This window comes from Geospiza fortis, unplaced genomic scaffold (genome assembly GCF_000277835.1).
Source record: "Geospiza fortis unplaced genomic scaffold, GeoFor_1.0 scaffold29, whole genome shotgun sequence".
Classification (NCBI taxonomy): Eukaryota; Metazoa; Chordata; class Aves; order Passeriformes; family Thraupidae; genus Geospiza; species Geospiza fortis.
The window spans coordinates 146579-174255 of NW_005054349.1; the positions used below are offsets into that span (position 1 = coordinate 146579).

At 37.0% G+C, this 27677-nt stretch overlaps 1 protein-coding gene across 1 annotated transcript; it reads left to right on the forward strand.

Annotated features, from left to right (window-relative positions):
• Positions 1–27677, forward strand: LOC102033213 (transmembrane 9 superfamily member 2-like). The gene is made up of 17 exons (XM_005423272.2): positions 1–128; positions 501–568; positions 1865–1958; positions 3516–3643; positions 3868–3997; positions 4945–5072; positions 6262–6373; positions 8497–8576; positions 9488–9596; positions 12771–12903; positions 13905–14024; positions 14202–14259; positions 17143–17302; positions 17945–18096; positions 19035–19146; positions 19565–19736; positions 27041–27677. Exons 1-17 carry the CDS (start codon positions 12–14, stop codon positions 27106–27108), a joined length of 1941 nt encoding a protein of 646 aa, XP_005423329.1. The 5' UTR covers positions 1–11; the 3' UTR covers positions 27109–27677.

Genomic DNA, 27677 nt, shown 5'->3' on the forward strand with positions numbered 1-27677 from the left:
CAGGCTGCAAGATGAGGCTGCTGGTTGCCGCACTCTTGCTGGTGGCGCCTCTCGGCGCCGCCTTCTACCTGCCTGGCTTGGCGCCTGTCAGCTTCTGTGAGGAGAGCGAGCAGACCGAGAGCTGCAAGGTGAGAGCCCGTACGGGAGGGCCCGACGTGGGCCATCCCTTCGCTCTGCCCCACGCGGGGCACCCGCGGCGAGGGGACTCCGCGGGGTATTCCCAATCCCGCTGCTCATAGGTGTCCTCCTGCGGGCGGCAACCTCTGCTCCGGGAAGACAGACACCCCTAGCTGGTATTCCTTTTTCCCGCTGAACTTTACAGCCCAGCACTGGGAGGACCCTTAGCTCCTTCTTCCTGGCGTGGCCGGGGCCTGTCAGCAGCCAAGGGTAACTCCGCCATGGGATAGCAGCATTTGCTAGTTAGCCTGGCGTTTCCTATCGGCCACACGTTTGTTTCTGAAAGTCCGTATTTTCATGCTTTTTCTTCTTTCCTGATTCAGTCACTAATTGAGCTCTTCGTGAACCGGCTGGACTCTGTTGAATCAGTTCTGCCGTACGAATATGATGCGTAAGTACATCCCAATACTTTTCCAGAAGTGTTTGGAAAGACGATTTTCTGTTACTGTAAGGGTGTCAGTATTGTGGCTGTAGGGATGGAAGAGTGAATCCGGTGCTCAGTGGCAGGAATTAAGTACAAGAGGGTGGGAAGGATGAAGGCCACACCTGTGCCACCTGACTGTCCTAAGTTATTGTTTAAAAAAAGGCTGCGGGGTCTCTTATGGGTGCATTTTTTTGAGCTGAGTACAAGATTTAGTGTTGACTGTTTGACATATTTGAAAGTTTTTTCTGCTAGGCAAATCTAGGACATAAGATGCTTTGAGTTCCTTTTTTCCCCCGATAATTGAAAGAAACTCAGAGACCAGTCACTGTTAAGTTCCTGGTTTTTTGCCAAAGCTCTGTAGCTAATTCTTGGTTTGTTGGTTTTGGTTTTGTTTAATTTTGATTCTTTTATATGAAAACTTCTACCTGCTTTTCCAGATATTTATAGGCCTACAAAGCGATGATAAACAATATGATTTGCAGTCTTGCTGCTGGGCACAGAAAATAAAACTTGCAGGTATTTTAGTTGTTTCCCTGGGCAGTGCAGCAGTAGAAGTAAGATGAAAGACTAGCTAAGCAATCCTCCATCTCTATTTCTATTAAACTTTATGGAAGCCAGTGAATTAGGACCATTGATTGAGGAAAAGTACTTATGTACCAAAGATTAGTATGAGTTTGTTTGTTGTTATCTTGGTGCTTTTTAACATAATGTGCTGCTACCTGTGTTCAGTGCAAAGCCAGAAGGGTTACATTCTCCCATATTCAGCAGTTTCAAGCTGTATGTATCTGAAAAGAATTGGTGAATGCTGTTTGGCAGTGTGGCACTATAAGACTAAAAACACTTTCCTTCTTTGAAATGTGTTTCATGTTAAATGCTATTTGTAAATATTCCTTTAAGAAAGGAGTGTAGTTTTTCAGAAACTTTTTGCATGCGAAAAGTCTGTAGCACAGTGCCTTTTTTTCCCACAAAATGAAACATTCTATTGTTTGTTTAAATTGCCATTTGAAAAGGGTGGGTGAATTAACCATCGTGCAACTTTAACCATTGTGTTAAAGATATGCTGGAATATGTATTGGTTGAAATTGATATTAAAATAGACATCATGTTTCTTTGCAAAGGCTCTCAGATTTTTAATTACCGGTGGCTAAACTGTTAAAAATCATGAAAATTACTAAGGGCATAATTTAAGAATTTGTTTTAGGCTGGTATTTACAGTTATATGTCAATTCAAAGTAAAAGGGAACCTTTGCTACTTTTTTCCAGTTTTGACTTCTGTCAAGATAAGGAAGAGAAAAGACCATCAGAAAATCTTGGACAAGTGCTGTTTGGGGAGAGAATAGCATCGTCTCCATATAAGGTTATTTTGTCCCTTGAAGTTGATCCTGTTTAAATTTGATAGCCGTTGTTCTGATGGCTGTAATCCATAGACATAGCTGAAGATGTGATGACTGGGTGATTAGTTTTGTTTATATTTTTAATATAACCACTATGGAGTTCGTGTAATAAAACCCAGTAAAACTCCTCCCAACCCAAAGGCATCTTAGGTTGGTTAATTACAGTTAGGAAACTGAGCTAGTGATCACCCTTCTTGCCTGTTGCTCTGTGGTAGAGAAGTCCAGAAACTATATCTTAGGTAGTTATTTAATAGCTGGATGTAAGGTGTGCTAGGTGAAATAACTGGCTTATTAAATGTAACATTGGAGACTATAAAGTGATAGTTCAGGAACTGTTTTGTATACTTGGTTGTAGTATTGGGCAGCTTCCAGAGTAGGAAGGGGAAATTGGGTTATGGCTCTCTTGGAGCTTTTCTCTGCTTGTACATACTTATCATCTGCTGTTGGAAACCATATTTTTCAGTGTTGATGCATATCACTTGGAACCTTCTGTAAAATAAATGTATGGAAATATTTTGTGAGTTGGGTATGTGGTATTTTTCTGTATCATGCCCTGCATTAGCCATGACCAAATGTAGCATATCTAAAAAGCTGTGCCATCAACTTAGGACAGTTATTAGCAGCGGAGGAGCTGTGGTCAAACAGTGGCTCTTGGTGTTTGAGAGCTGTGTGGTGTTCAAATACAGTTTCCAGAGTTGGCTTTGCCAGTTAAGCTGAAGACTGTGCTATGTGCGTGTGTGACAATTGCTAGATAATCCAAACCCCTGTGAGAAAAAGAGGCAGCAGTGCTGCTACTCAGTCTTAAGGGACCTGATCACATCTTTTCATTAGTCTGTTAAGTAGGTGATGCCCTCTCCCTTACATGAACTGTTCTTAGAAATCTCCTTGATTGTCTGAGCTAATGTAATTTTAAGTGTTATGACTAGTGGTCACAAGAAGCTTTTAAATATGTAGCGTGATGGGTCATTTCGACTGGATATATAGTGAATAGCTGTTTGAAATGGCTGTACACAACAGTAATTAAAAAGTGCTGTTCCTGGTTAGCATTTGGGCCTTAATAATGTTAGAATTTTCAGTCATGCTTTAAGCTCACTAACAGGTAAATACTAACCGGGTTAGAAGTTGAAGATGCAAATTTGAGTGTGTTTGTGTTAGGTGATGTCTATGCTTGACGCTTAGATATTGTGCAACTTGTGTTTTTGGCAGCCTTATCTAACTTGGTTGTCATGGAGAAAGCCAGCTAAAGTTATCATGAGACATTCAAGAATGGTGTAGTGAAAGTCTGTTTTAGCCCATGATGAAATTATCAAAATAAAACAAACTGGTAAAACAAAAAGCAATACCTTTTCTACTAATTTTCAATTTTCAGTTCTCAGGGTTTATCCTTCAGAAACTTACAGTAAGGAGCTAAAGTAGTTAAAAAAAACCACCTCCCTAATTTACCTGAAAAAACCCAAAATGCTAAAAGATCTTTGAAGCAAAATTGAAGTGACTTTTTTTTTGTGTGCTTTTTTTAACAGTTCACTTTTAAAAAGCAAGAAACTTGCAAGAAGGTTTGTACAAGATCATATGACCCAGGAAACAGTGCTGATAAAAGCAAACTGGCTTTTTTGAAGAAAGGAATGCAATTGAATTATCAGCATCACTGGTAAGCCAAGACATATGCTTGAGGTTGGGTTTATTTTCTGCTTTTGGACATTTGTTACCTATATTTTAAGTTGTCGCTTTCTTCCTTTTGTGTGATAATTGTCTCTCTACTGTGCATCTTGTAGGCATTACTGAAAAGTGTGTGCGTTACATGAATGTGAAATGTCACTGTGAAGTGAGATGTACCCCTTTCTGAGGACGTGTTCTTTGATGATTTCTGTCTAGGATTATCGATAACATGCCTGTAACGTGGTGTTATGATGTGGAAGATGGACAAAAATACTGTAATCCAGGATTTCCAATAGGATGTTTTGTTACTCCAGATGGTAGAGTTAAAGATGCTTGTGTTATAAATGTAAGTGGTGGAACTTTCTTTGTTAGTATAGGGTGGTTTCATTTGTGGTTTTACTTTCAGGCTTTGTTTTCCTGAGAAAGAACGGATGTGTTTGTAACCATGCTTAATGTTCAGACTGTGGGCACTGGCAGAGCTGAGTGCTGCTTGTGTGTGCAGTGACTCACTGATACAGTTTTCCAAATAAAATGTTCTTAGAGGTCTTTAACTAATATATGTTTAATAAAGCTATAAAAGAATGGTGTGGGTGTTTAAAAGCCTTAAAAATTTGAGGCTTTATTCTGAAATTTCATGTGTATCCATCCTAGTACCTATTCACTTTTTGTCTTTCGTGTTCACATGCAAGATGCTCTTTTATCAGTATCAGATAGAGGCTTTCTAGTGAAGTCCTAGAAATGAGCTCTGTGTTCTAGTTGCAAAAGTCATATCTAGCACAGTTTACAAGTTAAATGTGTCAGGGTTTTCCCAGGTGGCTGAAGGTTTATAAACACAGCTGTGACAGAGAAAATTATGTTGACAGTTGGAAATGTGTCAGTCATCCTGGGCGATCCATTGTGAACTAGTACAATTACAGATAGTAGTGATAGTTTTATCCCTCCTGGGTGAGGGACAGCACTCCTCTTGGTGAGGAGAGAACTTCCCATGACTCTGCTCTACCACTTGACCTGCTGCTTTTGTGCAGTGCCGTCAGTTAATTTGTATGCAGTTGGTCTGATGCTTCTTTGAAGTGTTGCATTTATCATGCACGTTCAGTTTACTCTATCTACAGTGACCTTCCAACTCAGTTACTCCTCAAGCTCCCCAGACTGTTGAAAGTGATCTTTTATACAGGTATATTAATGTTGAAGTGTTTGCCTTTGTTGCTCCTTCATGTCTCATGATAAAGTTCTTGACTTCTTGCGCCCTCTCCTGTTGGAGAAGTTGCTCAGTCTCCTGATCATGTTTTGTAGTCAGAGTTTAACAAGAAGAACACTTTCTACCTCTTCAACCACGTTGACATAACAATCATGTACCACAGCGGGAAGGATGAAAACTGGCCTGGTGCAAGACTGGTGATGGCAAGACTGAGACCACAAAGGTAATTGTGCATTAAAGCATCAGGTTCTGGTACTCTGGAGTCCTAACAGCAGTTCCAGAGAGAACTGTTCCTTAGAGATGTTATTTGAGTTAATAAATTCTGAGTAACTTGTTATTCTGACTTCTGGTAAAGCTTTCAGTGTGCTGGTTTATGTCTGGAGCTGTTTACAAGGACAGTTCCACAACTGTAAATGTCATTTAACTTTGCTTTTAAAGTGTTTCCCAAAGTCCCTTGTGATGGAGAAGCTACTTACACAGACTTTTAGAACCTGACCCAAACAACAGAGCCTTTTTCGTGTTTTGGTTGATTTGTATCTGGATGTGTATGTTTTCAGATACACTGAGAAACACCCTTTCACTAAGTGACAGTTTCCCATGTCAGATCTGTTACCTGTCTCCCAAATGTACTTTGGATGAATGTACAGGTGTTCTTTTTCCTGTATAAGTTTGTACACAGAAGTATAGTTGAAATACCATGTTAACACTGCTATTCAGAACTGAATGACAGCAACTAATTTCCTAGGAAGACTAACTGATTTTCTCGAACAATAGCTGCTTTGTTTTTGTGTTGACCAGAGTGGAGGTGCAGCAACTCAGAGGTCAGAAGAACACTGGAGCAACTACTTTGGCCTCTGGTCAATCTGTTCATTTACAGTTCATATTTATCTATATTTGAAAATTGCAGCCCAGTTATAAAATTTCAAACTAGGTAGGTTTTTATAGCTAAACTTTTCTCTCTTTTCTATAGAGGTTAAGTAAGTTAATAAATTACACTACTGCAGTTTCTGAAGTCATACAGACATGCTTGGTACAACATGACTTGATTGTACTTGGTTTTTCTCTTGCGAAGGTACAGTGGTTTTTTAGTGAATTATGCTTGCTATACAAGTTTATTCCTTCCATGAGTGCCAGGAAGATTCTACCCATCTTATTCATTTTTTCATAAATGCTTTATCAGTAGCATCCTGAATGGCTGAAAAATGAGAATTTCCCTTTTCCCTGGCAGTGCAGACCACAAGGGGGCAGTTAGGTTGCACATAACCTTAATTTTGTCATTCTCTGACCAGGTGCTTTGCTTCAACCTTGAAGCTCTCCTTATGGGGAGTATTTGTGGTTGGATCACAATGCTAAATTTCTTTGAAGAAAATTGAAGTTTTTAAAAATTTTATTTAACTTGTTTTCCCTGTTAGTTACAAACATACAGATGAGAACAACCTAAGCTGTGAAGGCCCACCTATGGAGATTCCTGGAGAATTCACCAATAAACTGAATTTGGTTTACACCTACTCTGTGACATTTGAAGTAAGTATTAAATCTGCTACATGAATATGTAATTCCACAAAAGAATGAAATCAGAGCAATTGGATAACGTTCTAATAGCTGTAAGTGGATTACAGCAGTGTAAATTCTGTAAGAATGGTCTTGTGAAGTATTTTTCTGAAAATCTTAACACGTTTTTTGTTCTTGTAACTTAAGTGACACTATGAAAATATAACTGAAGGCCTTTTTCCCCCCCTGTTTTATTACTAATAGAAAATTAGCAGATTGTATAACTGGAAGAGTTGTCTTCCTTGAGGTAAACTCTGCTTTCAGATTTCAGTCAGGCTGCTGAGAGTCTTATGTTAAATAACAGTTTATATTTGGGGACATTTTCTTTGTTAAATGTTGACTGTAAAGTTTTATCTTATGAAGTTGCAGGGTTTGTCTCATTTTGTGTGGTGTTTATTTTTTGCACTGGCTTTTTCTTGAGTAGGTGATCATTTATTTTTTTACAATTAATATGCTAATGTTTGCTAATACAGTAATGCTCTATTCAGCCTGTAATGAGTTAGGAAGAAGTTTCCTTCTGGCAAATGGGTCTTTACCCCAGCATGGAAGGTGAGCCTCCTGAGGGTGTGACTATAATTTGATTCAAGGTACTTCAAATCTTGGTACCTCTGTTTCAGTCTGTCCTGAAAACGTGGTTTTTCTGATGTAACACACCTGTCTTAGAGGGTTTGGCTTGAGACCACAAGCTTGTTTTGTACAGACAGTGAAGCAGCCGTGATATGGCAACAGCTTTCATCCTGCCAAATTGAATTTGATTTGAACCCGTGACTTTGAGGTGCAAGGCTCTGTAGCCTGTCACTTTTCCCTTGAGACACCCAATCCTCTTTCAACTCTGATTTTCCTACATGAAGGAGCCTTCTTTCATTAACATTTGTGTTTAAATCTTGAGGTAAATTGTGATTCAGAACTTCAGTATGAACTTTGGTTGCACAAATGGGTGAGGTGTTTGGATACCCACACTCTTTCTCCCTGGCATGGAGAACGTAAGGCTCACATCCAGTGGGTTTGGATACTTCCAGCAGGTGGCGCTTCAAAACTGCGTATTCTCTCTGTCATCCATAAGCCTTGGTTTGAAATAATACCGTGTGTGTTTTACTTTTTATTAGTAGTTTCAAAATAACTTGAAAGTGGAGTGTTTGTCAGTGAGAAGCATTTTTAAATAGGAGAACATCAGTTTAAGTAAGCCTGACTACATAAAGCTTAAATATATACCTGTTTTATGGTCCTTTTTAATATACTTCTGATGAAAAAGTTATGGTGTCTGCTTTGACTAACTGACATGGACAAGGTATTTAGCACTGTGTGAAAAGTATGCATCATCATGGCTGTAATGTTTAGTACACAAGTGTACAAAAATAAAAGTATGAGAGCAGTTTGGTACTTAGCTGTGCAAACCTAGCACCTTGTGAGTAAATGAAGAAATTGAGCAGAACTTCATGCCTGTCAGGGGATAGAATTTGGTAGCAGGTCAACATATGTGTTCATCCAAAGAGAACAAATAAAAATAAATAAATGGGGAGGACAAGGCTTGTGAGTCAGTCCTCAGTTGTAGACATGAAGGTCCATCACAGGAATATCTGGAAATGAAAGTTGTGTGCCAGGAATCAGACTGGAAAATAGTCTGTATCAGCCAACACTATGGCAGAGAGTGAAGAAGCCTGTGCTAAATCCGTCAAAAGTGATTAGAAAAACATATTTCTAGCTTCCCTTGGAATTTTTCTCTGGAGTATGTTTGACAAAGTTGAAATTTCAAGATCAGTGTGCTATGCTGGGAAAATCTTGTAGTAATGTCATAATTGTTTTTCAGCTGTTGGGATCTGCAGGCAGCTACATCCCAAATCATGGAAAGATGAGGCTTAGTGAAGCCTAATTTAAAGGTAGAAGATGATGATAGGAGATTTCAATGAAAATTCACTCTTTTAGAATCTCTAGAGATGAATTAATGCAAGAGAGATCTTACATCCAGGGTTGATACCAAGCTTAGAAGTGAATGCTGACTGGAAGGTTTGGGAAGAGATGTGGTATGCTTATTTCCTCTTGGAGACTTCAACAAACTTGTACTTGCTTCTATTAATTACTGTTTCATTTCCTTATAGGAAAAGAATAATATTAAGTGGGCTTCCAGGTGGGACTACATTTTGGAGTCCATGCCGCATACAAACATCCAGTGGTTTAGGTAAGATTTGCATTTATTCAGTGAGTAATCTTGCGAGGGAACACAAAGATTTCTTAATTGTACTTCTAGGGAGATAGAACAATGTCTGTAGGTTTTCAGTCAAGAAAACTTTTTGCTTTCATATGTGAATTAAGTTTTCATCTCTTGGGAGCAATTGTATTACTGCATTTTGTGAAAGGAATGCATCAACAGTATCCAAAAGGAAAACAGTTCGCTTTTTTTTACTTTATTATCTCCATTCTGGAGAAGTTTTGAGTCATTGCAGCTCTGCAGTGTTCTTTCTGTTACTGTCTGGCTTTGACTGCCAAGTGAGAGGTACATGTATATATACTGCATGTTTTGTACTCAGCAGCTGCTTACAGTAAAAAGGTCTTTTTTTATGAGTAAAAGATGTATGTGAAAAACTCTTGCTTATTTTGTTTCCCTCCATAGGATGGGAATTATACTAAGTAAGTATATAATTTGTGTTGAAGTGTTAATGTTTTGCGATGTAAATCTTGTAAAGGCTAATCCAAATAAATTGTTCTCTACAAAATATTAATGTCACAGAATCAGTTTCACTGGTTGATAGATATAAAACCTACTTGATAGTCTGCTTTAAGAACTGTAGCTGTTTCACCAGGGAAATTACTTCTCAGCTATATAAGGAGGAAAATAAAGAAAAGCAATATGTACCTGTGTTCAGAATTAGGAAGGTATCATGAAATACTGTTTTACTCACTTCTGTCTCTTAAGTCACAGGCTTTTAAATCGTGTGCCTTTATTTTCCCCTTCTCTGAATGGGAAAATACTGGAAGGTCTGAATATCTAAGGCTTTTCCTCAGATCTGAGCTGTACATGTAGTATGAACTGATGCATCTCCTGAAACCTGAATAACTGGATTCAAAGTTTGACATTTTCTTTATCTGCAGTATAATGAATTCCCTCGTAATTGTTCTGTTCTTATCTGGCATGGTGGCTATGATCATTCTGAGGACTCTTCATAAAGATATTGCAAGATACAACCAGATTGACTCTTCTGTGAGTAAAATGTACAGGTTTTACATGAGCACATTTTTCTGTCCGTAGTGATGTCTGTCTCTTAGTTTTGAGTACAGTCTAGAGAGATGTATAACTATGATGAGTTTGATACATGCTAGTATCTCTGGGGGTTAAAAATTATTGGAGATACTCTGATTAACATAGGCTGATACAAATTGATGTTACCTGTGGCTGGAAACTGTGGTAGAATTACTTTGTTTAGGTAGGAGATCATAATATTGCACTTCATGGGCAACACAACTTCTGACCTGTAGCTGTGTTAGAGCTACTTGGTATGTGCGTAAATGATATCTTATTTTATTTGTAAATACAATTCCCATGGTAATTGCTGTTTTAAACTGAGTGTAGTTTGTTTAAATTGCTATCCGACTGAACCTGTTGTGAGTTCTTTTGAGATATGTACTCTTTAAAATGGGAAAGCTGCAGGTTTCCATAGTGGAAGTGAATATAACTGTGAGTTGGAAAGACTTGACCAGTAGACCGAGAGTAATTTTTACTCAGCCTTTTTCTCATTGGTAAAAGTGGTATCTGCAACTCAAAGATGAGAAGTAATGTCAGATGCAACAAAGGTTTGAATTTTCACTTTTGTTGCTCTCCATCTGGTTAAAGAAATACTTCAAAATGCACAAAAATGTTTCATATTGACTGTGAATTCTGTGTGAAAATACTTCTGTTCTTCTTTGTGGTTTTAATATTGGATATCTTTTGTTAATGGAAATCCAGACAGTGATTTAAAGTGGAATGATTTTTCTCACATCCTTTAACTGATAGTTTTTGTGAGGCTTTTATTTGATCTCTCAATTAAATTGTGTTCAGTATTTTATACTGTGTTGTCTTTATTAGTTGATCATTTTTAATGTGATAAAGAGCAAGACTTGTAGAAACTTGATGAGTTTTTATAAGTAACATCAGGGATAGGTGTGACTTTCAGAAAGCCACAGTTTTTTATTTTCTTGCCAGGTGTGAGGGGCTTAAAAATGTGTTGCAGCTTAAGGAGCTTATTTAAAAAGGTGTGAAGTAATTGTGCAAAAGAGGACGTTGGCTGAAGAAGATGCAGAGAAGCAAAGTAGTATCTCACATTTAAGGGATGCTGCTGATTGTGCTTCAGAAGAGATCGATGCACCGGCCAGTGATTGTGGTCTTAGAATGTGCATTTAATGTTTCAGCTGATGCTAACTGGCTTTTAGTGTGATGTGGATTTAGTGAGACATTCATTAATGAAGTGTTCAGAAATCATTAGATTACTTTAGGGTCTTGTGACTAAGAGAGGATTCCTGAACTGAAGAGAACTCATGTCAGTATGTTTTCACCAGTGAGAGGTAAAGTGGTTTTTTTGTTTGTTTGGGGTTTTTTTTGTTTTGTTTTTTTTTTCCCTTAAAATCTTTGTAATGACTGCTTGAATGTAGGGGACTTGAATCTTCGTTAGAATGTTTTGAGCACTAAGCTAAATTAATGAGTAAGATGAGGATTACGGCACCTTTGAAAAGTTTAGAGCTCTGATATTGTTTGAAACTCTAAAATACAGCTTACTACTTGGCTTAGCTGTATAGTTCTTGTCATTATGTTGTAAGGTTAGCAGTATGAAATACTGCTGAATTTTTTGAATAGAAGTCTGAAAAATACTCTGACTCTTAGCTAATTAGACAGTAATAAAAGAACTTAATTAAAAAACAAAGCTTTGAGACAAACTGTGGCGCATAGGCTTATATAGGATAAATCAAGGGTCTCAATCTGCCATACATGGTTTCCCTTTATTTCTTAAATGAAGATAATTACCATGTGGCTATTTGTTTTAAAGTTCACATTAGAACCAGAAGGTGTATTTTGAGTGCATTTCCCAGATGAGTTGTTGACAAGGATTCTGTACGAGTCATTTCAGATCTGTAAACATATTCTGTGTTCTATGAGGAAGTGAAGTACTAATAGCGTTTATTCCTGTTTAGTGTTTACCATTTTGGAAACAGAGATTTGCTTCAGGTGGTAACCTTTGCAACTCTTCCATTCCTTACTTACAGCTACCTGGGAAAAACCTTTATTTTGTCTTACCTCAACAATTTTCTTATTATCACAAGTAGTTCAAGTTCAGACTTCAGTTTTGTATTTATGCTTCTTTGACCAAATGAATCTTTCTTTGCTGGAAGAACACTGATGTGTTGGAATTATACCTGGATATCTGGTATAATTTTCTATCAGGTATAGGCTGTGGTTTTGTATTTTAATCAGTGTTATCTTGTGTTTAATAGTTTTCATTTTTTGTATTCATATATCAGCCTTCTGAGAGTAATTTCTAGCAAGCAGAGGTGTCAGTGTGGGGAAAGCAACGACAGTCTTCCAGAAAAAGAAAAGTTACACCATCTGTATGTCATTCACTAGTGTGATCTGCTTTCTTTCTTCCCCTGTTTTTTGGCAAGCTTTAATTCTAGTGATAAGCAGACCTTTGAACTGAACTCAGTATTACACTGAATGGAACCTGAAGCTTTTAACTTTATGAGGAGTAGAGGGTCTTCTTGTGGGGTTGATTATCTGTGGTTGTGTGCATTAGTTTTGTTGTCTGGTTGTTTTTTGTGAGAGGAGGTGTCTGTTTTGAGTGACTTTATTGAAAAGTTTTGTTCATCAGCAGTGGTTCCTTAAAGCCACTGGACTGAGGCTTCCCCCTACCGATTCCATCCTTTCATCCATTCACATCTGGCAGTGGGCCAGAGTGTTTGTACTTGTCCCTCATGATTCCAGGGTGCAAACTTCCTTACTTCCTTCTGGAGTACAGAGACAGTTTCATTCATTTCCAGTATTGTCATTGAGACCAATGGACTTTGAAATCAAAACAGAAAAAAATAACTGCATGAACTAGATTGAAGTTAAAACTAAATTAAATGCTTTGTTTTAGTTTAAATTTAGAATGATTTTCTACGGTTTGACTAATTACATTTGCTTTTTCTTGCTTTAGGAGATGAGTATTTTCTTCATAAATCTTGCCTTTTTCACTGAACCATTAGGGGGTTATAAAATCCATGAGTGATGAATCAAATGCATTAGTCTGGCTTTGGATCTTAACTGGAAGCTAATCAAAATTTAAATATGTATTTTGCATCTTGTTTGTGTTAATTCACTACTGCATTATGTATTGCTGCTAAAGACATTGTTGATTTTATACAGGAAGATGCCCAAGAGGAATTTGGCTGGAAGCTGGTTCATGGAGATGTGTTTAGACCTCCAAGGAAGGGAATGTTACTGTCTGTCTTTTTGGGCCAAGGAACCCAAATTTTCATTATGACATTTATTACTTTATGTAAGTAATTTCATTAAGGTGATGTGTATGTAGTGTAATAGTAGTAAGAAAGATGCAATATTATTATATAGAAGTCCTTCTTTTGGAAATAGAGTTCTTCCTTTAGTAACATAAAATATGAAGGCAATTTCGTAACAGTAATTAGATAGCTTTAGTAAGGCTGTTGTAAGCGTTGTCATTGAAAACTTTGTGATATCTGGGCTAATGCTGATTCTTTATGAATTCAGACGTCAAACTTCCTTCTTACAAGTTTCTTTGTTCTGGGAACCCTTTCTGTCCAATATGTTTGACATGAGGCTGCAGCCATACATAAATATGAGCAAGAGTGCACACCAGTGAAATAGTACTGACACAATGTTGAGATAATTATAGCCTACCATAAATAGCTGTATATGCATGGGATTTTGTAACCTGTTACAAGATGCTATTTTATTATTGGTTATCTGTAAAATTTATGAGCATTCCTTTTCTTACTGTACAGTGGAATTGGAAAGTACACTGATACTTAGTACAAAAGAAGAATCTTTTCAAATTTTGTTCTCCAGGTTTAACTCAGATTTTGGTCTTTCATAGGGGAGCTGCTTTTTTCTATTTATTGCATGATACTGTAAGATTACTAGAATTTTCTTGATGGGCTTGTCTGTCATTGTTGATCAGAACTCTCTATCTTGCTTAGCAATGATAGTTTCCTGCACAATCAGTTTGGTAGTATAGAAAGAAATTGGTGGCAAGAGAAAATGCTTTTGATGGATGGTGGCATTTTATTTTTCAGCGTTTTGGCTATGAGAAGTTTTCTACTTAAGAGATGAGGTGAAAGTAATGCTTTTGAACAAAACAGTACCATTTGGGGTATGTTTATGTGATGAGGTTGTACAGGAGCTTAGGCACTCAGCCTTCATTTAAATATGTGGTAGTGAAAGGGATAAACCTTCACAGTGATCTGTGTTACAGGGATATTTTGACATGTGTCCACAAATAACTAAATCTTTTTGTTTCTTTAGTCCTAGCTTGCCTTGGTTTCCTTTCTCCTGCCAACCGTGGTGCTCTGATGACCTGTGCAGTTGTATTGTGGGTCTTACTTGGAACTCCAGCTGGTTATGTGTCTGCTAGAATGTACAAGAGTAAGTACATGCATTTATTTAATGTGACACAAATTGTTAGATTCAGAATTGCTGGGCTGAATATATACCTCCAATTGGAGCTGGTGTCTCAGACAGTGTATCTGCTTCGTGCTGCCATTCTGCAAAACAGTTGGAAAAAGTCTTGACATTGAAATTGTTTTTACTTTTTCTCTACAGCATTCAGAGGTGAGAAGTGGAAGACCAATGTCTTGCTTACAGCTCTGCTGTGCCCTGGGTTAGTATTGTTTCCCCTCATTCTTTCTTTTATTCTTAAGTATAAATGAATCAGAAGTGGGAAGGAGTTGGGGAAAAGCCAATTGTTACGATGCTTGTCTGTGTGACTTCGTGTATGGTACTCCCAAGCTGCTGTTCCTTTTGTGCACTGCCTATCTGTGACTATAAAGAAAAGTGAATTCTGAGGAGCTGGAGCCTGGCACAGCTGGAACACAGCTTCTTGGCTTCTTGTTTTTTTGTCAGGTGCGGGGGTAGGAGGAATGAGGCAACTCTCTTGCAAGGTTGTGTCACAGCCTTTGGGAATCACTGCGCCAGAACATTGGGCCCAGTGCTGGGGTAATTCCAGTTTGGTACTGCAATACTGGGTGATTCTGGTTATAATCTTTTTACATGTGAAAAACATGGTTCACTCTCCTGTAAAAATTTAGAGTTTAATAGATGACAACAGGAGACAAAGACAATAAAGCAAAGATGTTATGGCTGGATGCGTCTTGGCACTCAGCCAAGAGCACACCTGCAATTTTGGAAAACACCCTTTATATACCATTTCTATTGCATCAGCTTGTTACATATTCATAAACAATTATGCATAGTAAACTTTTCCTCAAACTAGTTTACATATTCCAGGAACTATTTTACATGGCCCTTCCACCTTTTTAGAGCATGTGTATTTCTTGGCTCTGGTTTTAGCTCCTTCTCTTTATCACTTCCAGTTTGGGCCTTGGTCCATGCTTTCTTCAGACTGTGAGTGCTGATAGTTGGCATATCTGTAGCAGGTGTCCTTATCCTGTGTGCATTGGATGTTATCCCATCCAAGCAGGCATTTGAACACAAGCATACTTATGTCAGCTATTTTACTACTGTGTCTAAGCTTAATTAACAACAGAAATAAAAACGATATCTTTATAGCAAAGTTACCTTAGCACCACACATATAGAATCCATTTTAATATTTGCAAAAAGCCAATATTATAATATGTATCTATAATGTTACATGAATGTAGGTGGTGTCCAGTTTGGGATGTGGCTGTAGTGTGTATCATACTGTATAATGTGGGCAATACTGTCCTGCTTGGGAAGGGCAATAGCACTTCAACCTTTTGTTTTCTCGTAGCTCTTATGACCTTTTTTTGAGAATTAGTGGGGAGAGGGAGCAGAAATTCATTTCTTCTGCAAGTCTTCCGTGTTTATTGGTTGCAACTTTGAGTACATGAAGTCATCCCTTGGCAAGTATTTGTGGCAAAAGTGGAAGAAAATATTATAAGTTTCTTAAGGTATTTCTTCCCCCCCCAAAGCCTCAGAATGAATAAAACATGACTTGGCTTCAAGTAAAGCAGAATTTCATCAAATTAAACAAGTTAACAATCAAGTCTAGTATTTCTGTGAGAAATCTTACTTCTTAACAGAATGTGCTTCAGTCTCCCTGCTGTCATTTAGATGCTATCGGGAGAAAGAAGAAAATATATATCAATGGAAAGAATACCGTGCTAGTCAGTTAAACTCCCAAATAAATTGAGTTTCACAGAGAAAGTAAAATGACTGAGGCTGACAGAATATGAACAGATGCCCTGATTACACTGTGCTAGTTCAGTGAATTTGCATAATATCATAAACAGCCCAAGGCCTTTTTAATCTCAGTAGACTGATGGGAGTTTGTATTTGCAGTATTTTTTATAATTGTGGAGGGGGTAAGTGAGGTCTATGTTATGAGCCTGGGTAGATGATAAAGATTAGAAAGACTTTTAAAATGGATTTTATTTTTATTTTTTGTTCAACAAGATGCTTACACCAGGGGTCGCTTGGGTGTGCTTATTGAACAAGTCTATTCCCCCAAGCAGTTTTGTCAAGAGTCAGGCCTCTCCTAGGAAAAAAAGGAGCCTGTCTATTGCTCTAATCCTTCCTCCTTCCTTTTTAAATTAAATACAGGGTGCATGTTCACTTTGGGGCAGCTTAAATTCTGTCTCAGGAACACTTATTTTTAACAAAACCCACACAGTGGTGCACTTTACAGGACCCTTTCTGAGGCTGAATTTTCTGTGGTGTATATTTGAATCCAGAAATAATGGCAGTTAGCACAAGCTTTTTTTATATGGAGTTCCTTTGCAGAATGAACATTCTGCTTTATTTTCAGAATGGGATATTCGAGATCTTCATCTCACCTTGATTCAGCAACACCTTGGTTCTTGTCTCTGAGTTGTTTCTAGCTTTTGTTCAGGATGTTTAGAAAATGAGGCAGATGTGTTTAAGGGGGGAAGGAAAAGCAGATCTGGAGACAAATCATGACTGATGCAGTCTTTATTTAAATTCTCCAGAAACACGGGCTACTTAGTATGTGTAACTCCATGCTTATACAAATATTTCTCTTGTAGAGCAGAGCCCTCTTTAATCCCCCGTTCCCCTTCTGACACAAACTGAAGCAGCACATTAGAGTCCATGTTGTGAGAGTCCATGGGGTTTCCTAAATAGGAGATTTTGCTATCACTGTATTTATTCAGAAGGAATTTACTATTTATAAGGGATATAAATAAAAAAATATTCATGGTTTTAATAGGAAAGAAGGTCCAGATAAGGAGTTTTTACATTTATTCTGTATTTTTCCATTCTTTGTATAGATTTTTTCAATGGCAGCTTTCTGTTACTCTTTGATGTTATGTACAGAGTCTTTATTTAAATAATGGCTTTCCCTGCATTACCTACATTACAAGCATTGGGTGGTGCAGGCATTTTTACTTTACCTGCACCAGTGGTGAAAGAAATTAGGACTGTTGGGAAATTGGAAAATTGAAAGAAGCTACATTTATTTTAACTAATTTACATTTTGTAATACTAAGTGATATTTATTCTTTCTTGAATATTCTAATATATTTTCTGATCTTATTTTTCAGGATTGTCTTTGCTGATTTCTTCATTATGAATCTCATTCTGTGGGTGAAAGGCTCCTCAGCTGCCATCCCTTTTGGCACTTTAGTTGCTATTCTTGCCATGTGGTTTGGAATTTCAGTCCCACTAACCTTTGTTGGTGCCTATTTTGGCTTCAAAGAGAGGGTAGGGTCCTTTGAATACGTATTTGAAATACACCTGTCCTCTGTAATTGAGCCATTGAAGCAAGAGTTCTAGACAGGATCTGGTTGGGTTGAAACATCTGTGATCCCATGATTGTAAAAGGATATTTTACTGTCTTGATATTGAAACAGAGTGTGTATTTGTAATGTCATACCAAACTGATTTTTTCTGTCCATTCACTAGAATCAGGTTTTAATTATGGTCTTGGAGCTCTTACTTGCTTTTTGTGCTTCAGCAATAGTAGTAGTATTGCTGAGTTTTGAAGTAGTACTTAAGAGAGGCTTCAGTTTTGTACTTCACTAGTTTGAAGTAATGCCAGACAGCTAAGAAAAAGGCGATGTTATTGGATTTTTTTAAATTTTATTTTGTTTTTAGCTAAGGACTGAACAGATTTATTTTGTGTTCTGCTTTGATTACTGGCCCATAGTTGGAATGTCTAAAGCACATGTGCTTTTTCCTAGTGATGGATATCAAGTTTGTAGATTTTTTTGTTTGATAACGTGTGATGGCTTATGAATGAAAATATAGTTATGTTTATAAATATTTATATGCTGATACTAGGGAAAAGTAATCTTATTTATGATGTAATAATTCATCTTTTATTTCTATTATTTTTTTCTGCAGCCTATTGAGCATCCAGTGCGTACAAACCAGATTCCTCGCCAAATCCCAGAGCAGTCATTTTTCACAAAGCCATTGCCTGGTATCATCATGGGTGGTATCTTGCCTTTTGGCTGTATTTTTATTCAACTTTTTTTCATTCTGAATAGCATTTGGTGAGTATCACTTTTTTTTTCCTCTATTTATACAGGTTTGATAATATGTATGGTGAATTTGAACATCCCAAAGCACATAATATAAAGAATAAACCAATTTTTAAGGTTTTTGATAGTTTTGCAAATTTTATGGAATTTCTGGAGCCTTTATATTTATTTCTGTGCTTAGAATTTACAAAACTAATTTTTCTTAAGGAGAACTTCAGAGTATTATATGAGAGTCCTATTGCCTTGTTTTATCTTTTACATCTGGCTCTGTACAGCGCAAATGTGGTTGCATGCTGTTGTGGTTAGGTAGAGCCTAATCCATTGTGTAACTATATTATGATTTATGAAACTAATGTGATCTAACAGTTTCAACTGTGTAGATCAGAATCAGGTCAAGATCTTGGGATTCTGCAGAACAAAGACTCCACTCCCCATGAACAATCCACTCCACTCCTGAATCTTGTAAAACCCAATCAAGCAGTGCGTAAAAATTTCAACCAGTGCAATCTTTCATTACTTTCACAATGTAAACGTGAAATGTCTAATACATTGTTGTTCAATGGGAAATATTATCCTGAAGGTGCCAGGTTTTTATGGTGTCATCTGTATAGGTTGAGAGATCTTACAGAAGTTTTCTAAACCAGTTCTTAAATGCAAATACATTAGATTAACTTTTTTATCAGTCCTCAAAAAATGTGTAATGTAACTGTGCTGAAAAATACAATCAGCTGACAAACAGGTATATTGTGGACTTTAGCTTCCCTTTATCCTATGAAAGGAAAGCACGGAGGGAATATGCAATTAATACTCCTTCTATCAAATCCTGTACTGCAGTAATTGTCGTCTTCACTCAATCAAGTTCACTCAGAATCTGGTAATGTGACATTGTGAATTAACTCAGAGCTACAACCAAAAATGACACTTGTGTTTTTATTTGTTTTTAATTTTAGGTCTCATCAGATGTATTATATGTTTGGATTCCTGTTCCTAGTTTTTATAATTCTTCTAATTACATGCTCAGAGGCTACAGTTTTGCTGTGCTACTTCCACCTGTGTGCAGAGGTAAAAGTTGCAGTTCTGATGTAGATATGACTTGTAACTGGAAGATGTTAGAAATACAGGTGAGGTATTCATGTACACTGTGAAATGCTGGACACTATGAACTGATTGCATTTTCAGTCTTGGCATGCCTGTCTTAGCCACTCTTCTGAAATGTGCCTTCTGCTTCAAAATCATCTGCTGGCAACAGATAAGCAAAACCAAACAGCTTTTATCTTAGAATAGTTTCATCATCTTCGTAGTGGAAGCAATACGGCTGACTTTGAAAAAAGAAAATATCTGCATGCCATGTTGGAATTTTACTGAGCTAAATTTTACAGAATTAAATGTGTTCATAAGACAATGTTAATTTTTCACCATCTTATCTATACTCCATTTCCTACATGGTGATTCTCAGCAAGGGGTTTATTGTTTCTTTCAGGACTATCACTGGTGGTGGAGGTCGTTCTTGACCAGCAGCTTTACAGCAGTTTATCTCTTTATCTATGCAGTCCATTACTTCTTCTCCAAACTCCAGATAACTGGAACTGCCAGCACCATTTTATACTTTGGTTACACAATGATCATGGTCTTGATTTTTTTCCTTTTCACAGGTAAGTACAATGTTCAAACTAAAATTAATATAGAGGGCTCTGGTTTTGAAATGAGAAACATTAGGTGAAATTTAGATTACATGAAATATTAAATACAATTTATGACTCTTTAGGTGGTGTTACTTGCGTGGTTTGTGACACCACACAGCATAGTAAGATTTTTTACATTTTCTTCCTAACTTGAAATTACATTTATTTATGGTAGAATTAATTTTCCTTTATTGAATATCAAGCCATTATATTTTCAAAGGCCCGTTTTTGTTAATTTTATCAAGTATTATCATTTTATGTAATATCGAGTATTTTGTTCATTTCATCGATATCGAGTATTAACTTGATTCTGGATTTCATAATTGGTTCTAGAAGTTCTGTAGTTAAAGATAATTTCTCTCTGCATATGGAGGATAAAAGATATTTTCAGCTTTCACTATCAGCAAGTGAAGGAGGCTGGTGGTGGGGAAGAAGTGATTGTTGACAAGATAGGGTTTTAGTATTGTTAGAGTTGTCTTACTTGCTCATTAAACCACTTCAAAATGATGGAAATGTACCTTAACTGGAGGAACCAATTTGAAATATGACTCTCCAGTGTTGGTTGTCCAACTTTTCTGATGTTAACTGATGCAAACAAAGTATCTTCCAGAGGATTATTTTAATGTTCATAGTTGCTTGACTGAAACAATAATTTTGAGGCTGATTTGATGAGAAATTTGTGTCAAATATACTATGTGTTAGTGAAATAAGAAGCTCTTTGAAGGGTACTGGCCTTGAAAAATAGCCATGAGTGTTTTATCTTGGTGTTCATCATACTGCTGCTGTTGTATATGTAGATTTAACACATGAAGTCAGATCTTTTAGGTGTCACTGCTCGGCTTCGTGAAATACTGCAGTGACAGAACTAGAGAAAATGCTTGTTCACATATGATGGGCTGTTGATAAAAACAGCCATGACAGTCACTCCAAAGATTTGTAATAGAGGATTTCTCAGCAGACGGCGTGGTAGTTTATATTGTTACTTTTTAACTTCTTCTGCCTGTTTGTTGAAAGCTGCTGTGATTACATTGTGTTCGCTTTGTGAAATGCATCTTTTAGTTAATTGCAGTTGAAAAAGAGTGGCTGAAATAGGTAATGAAGGTAAGTCTTAACATGAGACTTCAAGTTTGTCAGTGTGACGGGGAGAAGGACCTCTTCCATCCTTATGTATTTAATTTTCCTAGTACTGGTTGGCACAAGGCAAAAAAACCCACTCTTCATAAAAACCTGAAGAAAATTCCTGTATGTGTTTGAGAAAAGCAGTTATGCTGTAGAAATGATATTAAATAACAGTAGCTGTTGCTTATTGCTGGTTTTTGTTCTTTATAAATGTCTCTCTTCTAAGAAGAACAATAAAAGTTCTAAAAAGAAGCAGGGAAAAAACTAGGAGGAGTTAATTTTTCTCGTTTTTAATTATTAGAAGGCAAACTTGGAAGTTTGCATATTACCAGTTTAACCTGTGCTTAAATTGTAGTGAAACAGACAAGCTCTAGATGTCTTCTATAGTATCTATCTATCTATCTATCTATCTATCTATCTATCTATCTATCTATCTTTTAAAAACCCCAAAAATGATAGTCTAAAATGTTTTAATTACTTTTATGCTAAAGAAATATGTTAATATGTGTCTGAGTTTTAGTGTAGGTTAGTTGCTATCCTGCCAATTTCAATATCACATAATATGCAAATTGGTAGAAATAAAAATGTCCCTTTCATATATAAAATGATAATTGAAATTGTCATGCCAGCTGCCAAAATGGTATTCAAAGCTTCAGATATGCTCATCCTGGCATTCTTGATATGAAGGCCAGTGAGACCCCTGAAGTACAATAATAAACTGTGCTGCAGTTATTTTTGCAGCGTCGTCTTTTTCTTTTGCAAAAAACCCACAATGGTGCTCCCTGTGCTGTTTTTGTAGCTCATGAGGAAAGCTACTACATGGCCCTCCTTTTTTTTTTTTTTATGTTTAATAGACTAGCTAGTCACTAGAAGGCTAATGAGTACAACAAATGCACGGAGTACGTAATAAATCCTTGCTAGTGTAAAATACTGTGATAACTTTCTTTTCCATATTTAGTTAGGTGATAGATTTTGGGCCTGAAGTGTAAACTGTTCTAGACAAATGGCACAAACAGTGGGCACCTAACTTTGCTTTGTTTTGTAAAATAATCCTTAGCAGGCATAGTTTTAGAAAATAAGGGTTCAGTTTTTCACAGTTTCTGGAGGTGAAGGAGTTTGCTAATGTAATGTTACACATGCCTTGCATTAATAGCCTTCCAAAATGGGGCCTTGAGCTGTTCCACTTAAGTTAGCGTCAGGTATCTTGGTTTTCTCTATTCTTACCTACTAGGTCTCAGCAACTCTGACAGAAATACAAGGGGCAGCGCATTGCATTACCCAGGGCATTTCAAAAGGGATCATAATGAATAAGTAAATAGGAACTGAATGCTTGTATACCAACACTGACAGTAATATAATCTGACCAGTGAAATCTGATGGTGTGCACACCTAAAGCAGACAATTTAATTTTAATGTACAAAGTGCAGCTAATCTTTGAAGAAATAACAAGTGTGGTTGGATGGGGGTAGCTACATTATTACATGTATTTTATTTGTGGAGGCAAAAAAATCCTGAACATAGTCAAAGCATGTTTCTTTACAGTGACCTCTATTTTTGAACATCATTTTCACTTGTGAGTTAATGCCATTTTCAAAATTGAGTTTTGATCTTCTGGGTAGACTGTGTTTAGAATCTGAGATTCTGAAGCACCCACCACTGTGCGGTGATTGAAACCAGTATGATACAGAGAGCTTTTAAGGTACATGAGAAGTATCAGCCAAGTGCAGAGTGCTTTTCTGTTTGCTTTCTTACAATCTGCTCGTGCTTTGAATTCTTCTTTCTTCGTTAAACAATAAAGCTAGAAGAGATGAGTAGAGAAGAGTCTGCTTAATGTATTTTGACATTATTCTTTGCAATAATCCTTGTTTTTAATTTGGAATTTAACCTGGTTTACTAATAACTGTCCCTTACTCAGTTAGATGCTGGCTTTGTGTATAGCATCTTGTTTCTGTGTACCAGAAAGTGGTAGTATATATATTACAGATCAGACTATTCAGCAGAATATAAAGCAGAGGACAAGATCATCAAAAAACAATGAAGGTGTTAGTGTCTCCCCACTACATATAAAGGGATTTTTGGACATATCTTGCTTCTTGGCTAAAGAAGTGTCTTGAGTCATCTTCATATCTGGATTTGTGAGTTTTAAATGGCTCCTGCAAAAGATCCTTTACTTGTACCTCCCCAGAATGGTAAATGACATGCAGTGAGCTGCTGTACACTGGGATGGCATCACTTTCCTAGGATAGTAGGGATTATTTTAAAAGGTAGAGTCCTAAAATATGCACGTCATCTGCTTAGGGGAAAAATAAGGATCTATCCCACAACAGTGAGTTCTTCAATGCAGACCATTCAGGTGTTTTTTCATGCAGTTTAAGTTGGTGAATGGTTAGGATTGTGTAAAGTAAACACTAGCCAACTAATTTGTTATATTGGATTAAACCAAACAAACGGATTAGAAGGGCTCATTGGAGGAATTGGTGTTAGGCTTGGTGCTGGGTCATTTGATAGAGATGTGCATGTGAAAGATGTAAAAAACCTTAAAATGTGAAGGAGTTCAGACTAATCAGAAAATAAATGTAATGGCCTCAACTCTTGCAACCAGTGGGGTGTTTTACTCGTTTGTAGTTTTAGTTTGTTTGCTGCTTTTTTGGGCCTTTTTTGTTGTTGTGGTTTTTTGGTGTTTTTTTTTTTAAAGTACTTAGTGTTAGAATTTTTTTAACAGCTTTTCCAAAAACGCCTTTAGGTATCTGTTCTCTGTCATGTTGTGTTCATTGGTGTCTTGAGAAAAGCCTGAGCTGCAGAGGTGTGCTTCTTGTTGATAGTGCTTCAAAACTTGGGTTTCAGTGAATGTGTTTTGAAAGAGACAAATAAAAGCAACATCCTGGTATGGTCTTATCTAATCCTTACCTAAATACTTCTCCTGTTCTAATGAGAGGCTCATTTTAATAAGGGATGATTTTCATTTTGGTGCAAGATGAGCTTAGAAAAATTGTCAAGATTGAAGTGCTACCTATGCTCTTCAAGAAAATACGTTTCAAGTGATGCAATGTGGTATGGCAAGGTTGGATTTTAACTAGTGCCACTAATAATAGCAATTCTACTGGGTAGAGGTACAGGTGTAGGAAACAGAGTGTGCATTTGTCTGTGTTTTAAGATTGGCTTTAGACAAAGTAGTTAAAAAGAGAATCTGAAAACCTGTGGTACTTGTCAGCACCAGCCTAAAGATCCAGTATGAAGTGCTCAGATCTGGAACAAGTGGCAAATTTGTGAAATGGGTTAAAATGCAGAAAATGTGGAAAACATTCTGGCTAGAATTTTCAGACAAGCCACACTAGTTCAGAAGTATTTTTCCCCAGTTGCTATTCATTTGCAGATCCCTTTGACTGGGATATTTATTGCTATGTAGGAAATCAGAAACATTTTTACTGCTTTACCTTTTTTGGGCCTTATAGTGTTCATGGAATCACAAGCATCCCAAGGGCTGAGGGGGAAAACACTGAATTTCAGTGGAACCAGGCGCTGTGCTGTGGTTCATGTTCTTAAAGATAGAGGCAAAAATTGAGCTTTTTTTTTTTCACAAACATAAGCAATCCATGATAGGTAAAGCATGCATAGGTAAAGCTACTGTTCAGGAGAACCTAATAAATAATGTTCTCTTACCTTATATTAATTTCTGTCCAGTAATACTGGTTGCAATGTCAACACAACTCTGCTGACCTGAGCCTTTAGAAGCTTCTAGTCTATTTGACCCATGTTATTAAAAAACAAAAAGGCACTAAAACCGCCTAGTTGATTTGGTGTGATTCATTTGCACTCCTAAATCTGCAGTTGGATTTCTAACCTAGTTGATAACCAGTTTTCAACCTAGTTTGTGCCACTGCCTTTAAACTGATCTTAGAGCATCAAGTGGCTCTTTAGGAGAGGTACCTTTGATAGATGATGGGGTCTTTAGTTTGATGTTCTGGTTTTGATATTTCTGGTCCTTAGAGCTATCCACATATGGAGTTTGTAGGATGTATTTGTTCATAGGAGGGAAGAAGAAATTACAGTGCTGGTTAGCCCCAGTTATTGATGTAGAGGTAGCAACAGAAGGAATCTGCGCTCACCAGAGAGGGTTCGGACTACCTAAGTCTGTGTCTTGGTGATGAGTGTTGCCTTTCTCTCCTGAACTTATGATTCAAATCTGATATCTGACAAACATTACCACTTAAAAAGTGTCTTACTCTGCTTCCAGTACATTGGCAAAATTTTTGATAAAGTTTGAAAAATGAGCAGGGTGTACTTGGTCTTTGATCTGCTAAACAGACTTTTTTAGGAGGGGAAGTTGAAAATCAATGTTACTGAAACTTGTGTAAATCTGTTCATAGATAAAATGCTTGTTCACAGTGTGAAGTCTTCAAGTTCTGTTATGACTGAGGCAATGTTTTATAGAAAACTGATGTATTATAAAGATTCAGACTAACAAGGATGGGAGGAAAATATGTGGATTTAGAGTGTGTTCCCATATTAAGTTGTGGCATGCTCAGAAAACTACAGTAGCTGTCATTCTTGGGATAGTTGTACATTGTTGTTATGATAGTACACTTTTGTTCTAGAACAGCCGATCAATTTTTAAGGTCTCTAATGTGTTAAACATTTGGAAGAAACTGCTTTCAAAGCCATAAAAGGCTTGGAGAGAGCTATTTTATAAAAACAACCAGGAAGCAGAGACTGAGAACCATTATTAGAACAAAACTGTGAGAGTAAGGTTTAGAGTAACAATGCTGGTATTAGAATATTTGGCACAGGAAGGAGTGGGATATGACCATGAACTGCAAAGACTTAGTGATGTCAAGCCTACAAAGGAATTGCATTCTTTGTGTGGTTGCTGTCTCATCTCCTATGAACGGCCATAAATCTGGTGTCTCCTACTGTTTCAGAACAGCAACTGCAAACTTCTAAGGAAAGGGTAATCTGTGGCATATAATAATAGTCTGTCAAAAAGCCTTTAACTGAAGATATACATGGTAGCATGAGGAATGTAAGAACTGGCATACAGATAATAAGCATCCCAAGATGGGTTGTTTGCTTGGGAAATATGAAGATATAGTTTGAAAGATAGAAATGCAACTCATGTAAAAAACCCAAATGCTTCATTAAGAATCTTCTAGTTATTAAGTCAGTCATAATAGTGAAAGCAATTGGATGTTAAACATGGGCTGTACAGACAGAAAAGGATAATATAAAACTGGAAGGAGCTGAGTGCATGATCTTGCGAATGCCTGCAGTGGAGCTGGGAAGGGCTGTCCCAGGGCTGGCATGTAGCTATGTTTTTGAGAAGGAACTCAGTGCAATTGAGATCTTCCTTTTTTTTGTCTGTTAAGGGTTAACATCTCTGTGGCAGTTTACAACTAGTAAAAGTGTGACAAGCATTGCTTCCTTTAGAGGCTGAAGACTAAATTAATTGGGACTCTGTCTCCTTGCATATCAAGTTCTTAAAGTAATTTAAAAGTAAATGTGATGGACAGTGTCTTTGCAGTTGCCCGATAAAAGTGACTGCCGGTGAAAACCACAAATTTCTTCATCAGTTTAAAAATAGAAAATTGTTATATACTAATCTCATTCAGTGTTTTGGTTTGTCACTGCTGCTTTCACTTGCTGCTTACTTCCAGCTGCTGTAGCACTCAGAGCATTCCTTTGCCAAAAGGAAGTAACAGGATACACAGAAGAAGAAATTTCTATTCTCAAGTATAAATAGAGCACAATGAATATAAAACTGGGACAGGTGAATTTTTTCAAGGCCTAGTTATGTGTCATAATTCATAGGTGGCAGTGAAGTGTTGTAGACCTAAAAAAATCAGGCAGGGGTTGGCTTGGCATGTTTATAAAAGTCAGTTTCTGAATTGGTGCTTGTGCCCCTGCTCATAGTGGTGGCAACACGGTCATCGGTGGCTTAAATGTACGTGAAGCAGCCTGGACCCTAAAAGTCATCTTTGATCTAAATCAATAACCTAGCTTGAGGATGAATGTGGGTTGTTAAATTTAAGAAGTGTTGTTTTTCTGGGTAGTTAGCTGGATTACAGTGTTATATTCTGTCCTGCTGGGAAGTACATGTTAGATTTCTCTCTCAGGGCAAGCTGGAAGATAAACTAACCATTATTACTTTCTTGTTTCAGGGACTATTGGATTTTTTGCCTGCTTCTGGTTTGTAAGTAAGATTTACAGTGTTGTGAAGGTGGACTGAAAAGCTTCAAAGTGTCTTTTGAACATATCCTTGCTGTTTGATAATTTTTACCATGTATTGAGAAACATCCTGTGTAATTATTCTAATTTGTAAAAGTGGAAGACCAGACCACAACAAAAAATGCATATTTTTATTGAAGAAAATGGCACCATTGCCATTTTGATATAAACAAAAATGTTTACATCAATATACTCATTGAACATGTTAATTATAGTAGTTCAAAAATGATATCCAAAATTTGATTTAGGACGAATAAGAATTCTGTGAAACAGTTTATTTGAAAAATTGAGTGCATTATGCAGTCCTCCAGCTGAATTTCCTTGTGACTGGAGGTTGGGTTTTTTTGTTACCTCTTTTGGTTACCATTTATATACCACGAAAGCCTAGGACTGTCAAGTAAATCTATGTAAAATGTGAATTTTTTAAACTAAACTATGATTGTACATATTATCCTGCACCTTCTTTACAACTAGGTTATCTTCTTACAAATGTACATGCATTTAGTGTAATGTAGACTTTATTAAAAATATCGACACTGGTTTTTGTTCAAATAAAACTGCACAACTCTA

Excerpts from the sequence above, each read along its gene's own strand:
- LOC102033213 (XM_005423272.2), top strand. The coding sequence starts at position 12 with ATGAGGCTGCTGGTTGCCGCACTCTTGCTGGTGGCGCCTCTCGGCGCC. Across the intron at positions 5,073-6,261 it reads GCAAGACTGAGACCACAAAG|TTACAAACATACAGATGAGA; the intron begins GTAATTGTGCAT and ends TTTCCCTGTTAG. Across the intron at positions 6,374-8,496 it reads CCTACTCTGTGACATTTGAA|GAAAAGAATAATATTAAGTG; the intron begins GTAAGTATTAAA and ends ATTTCCTTATAG.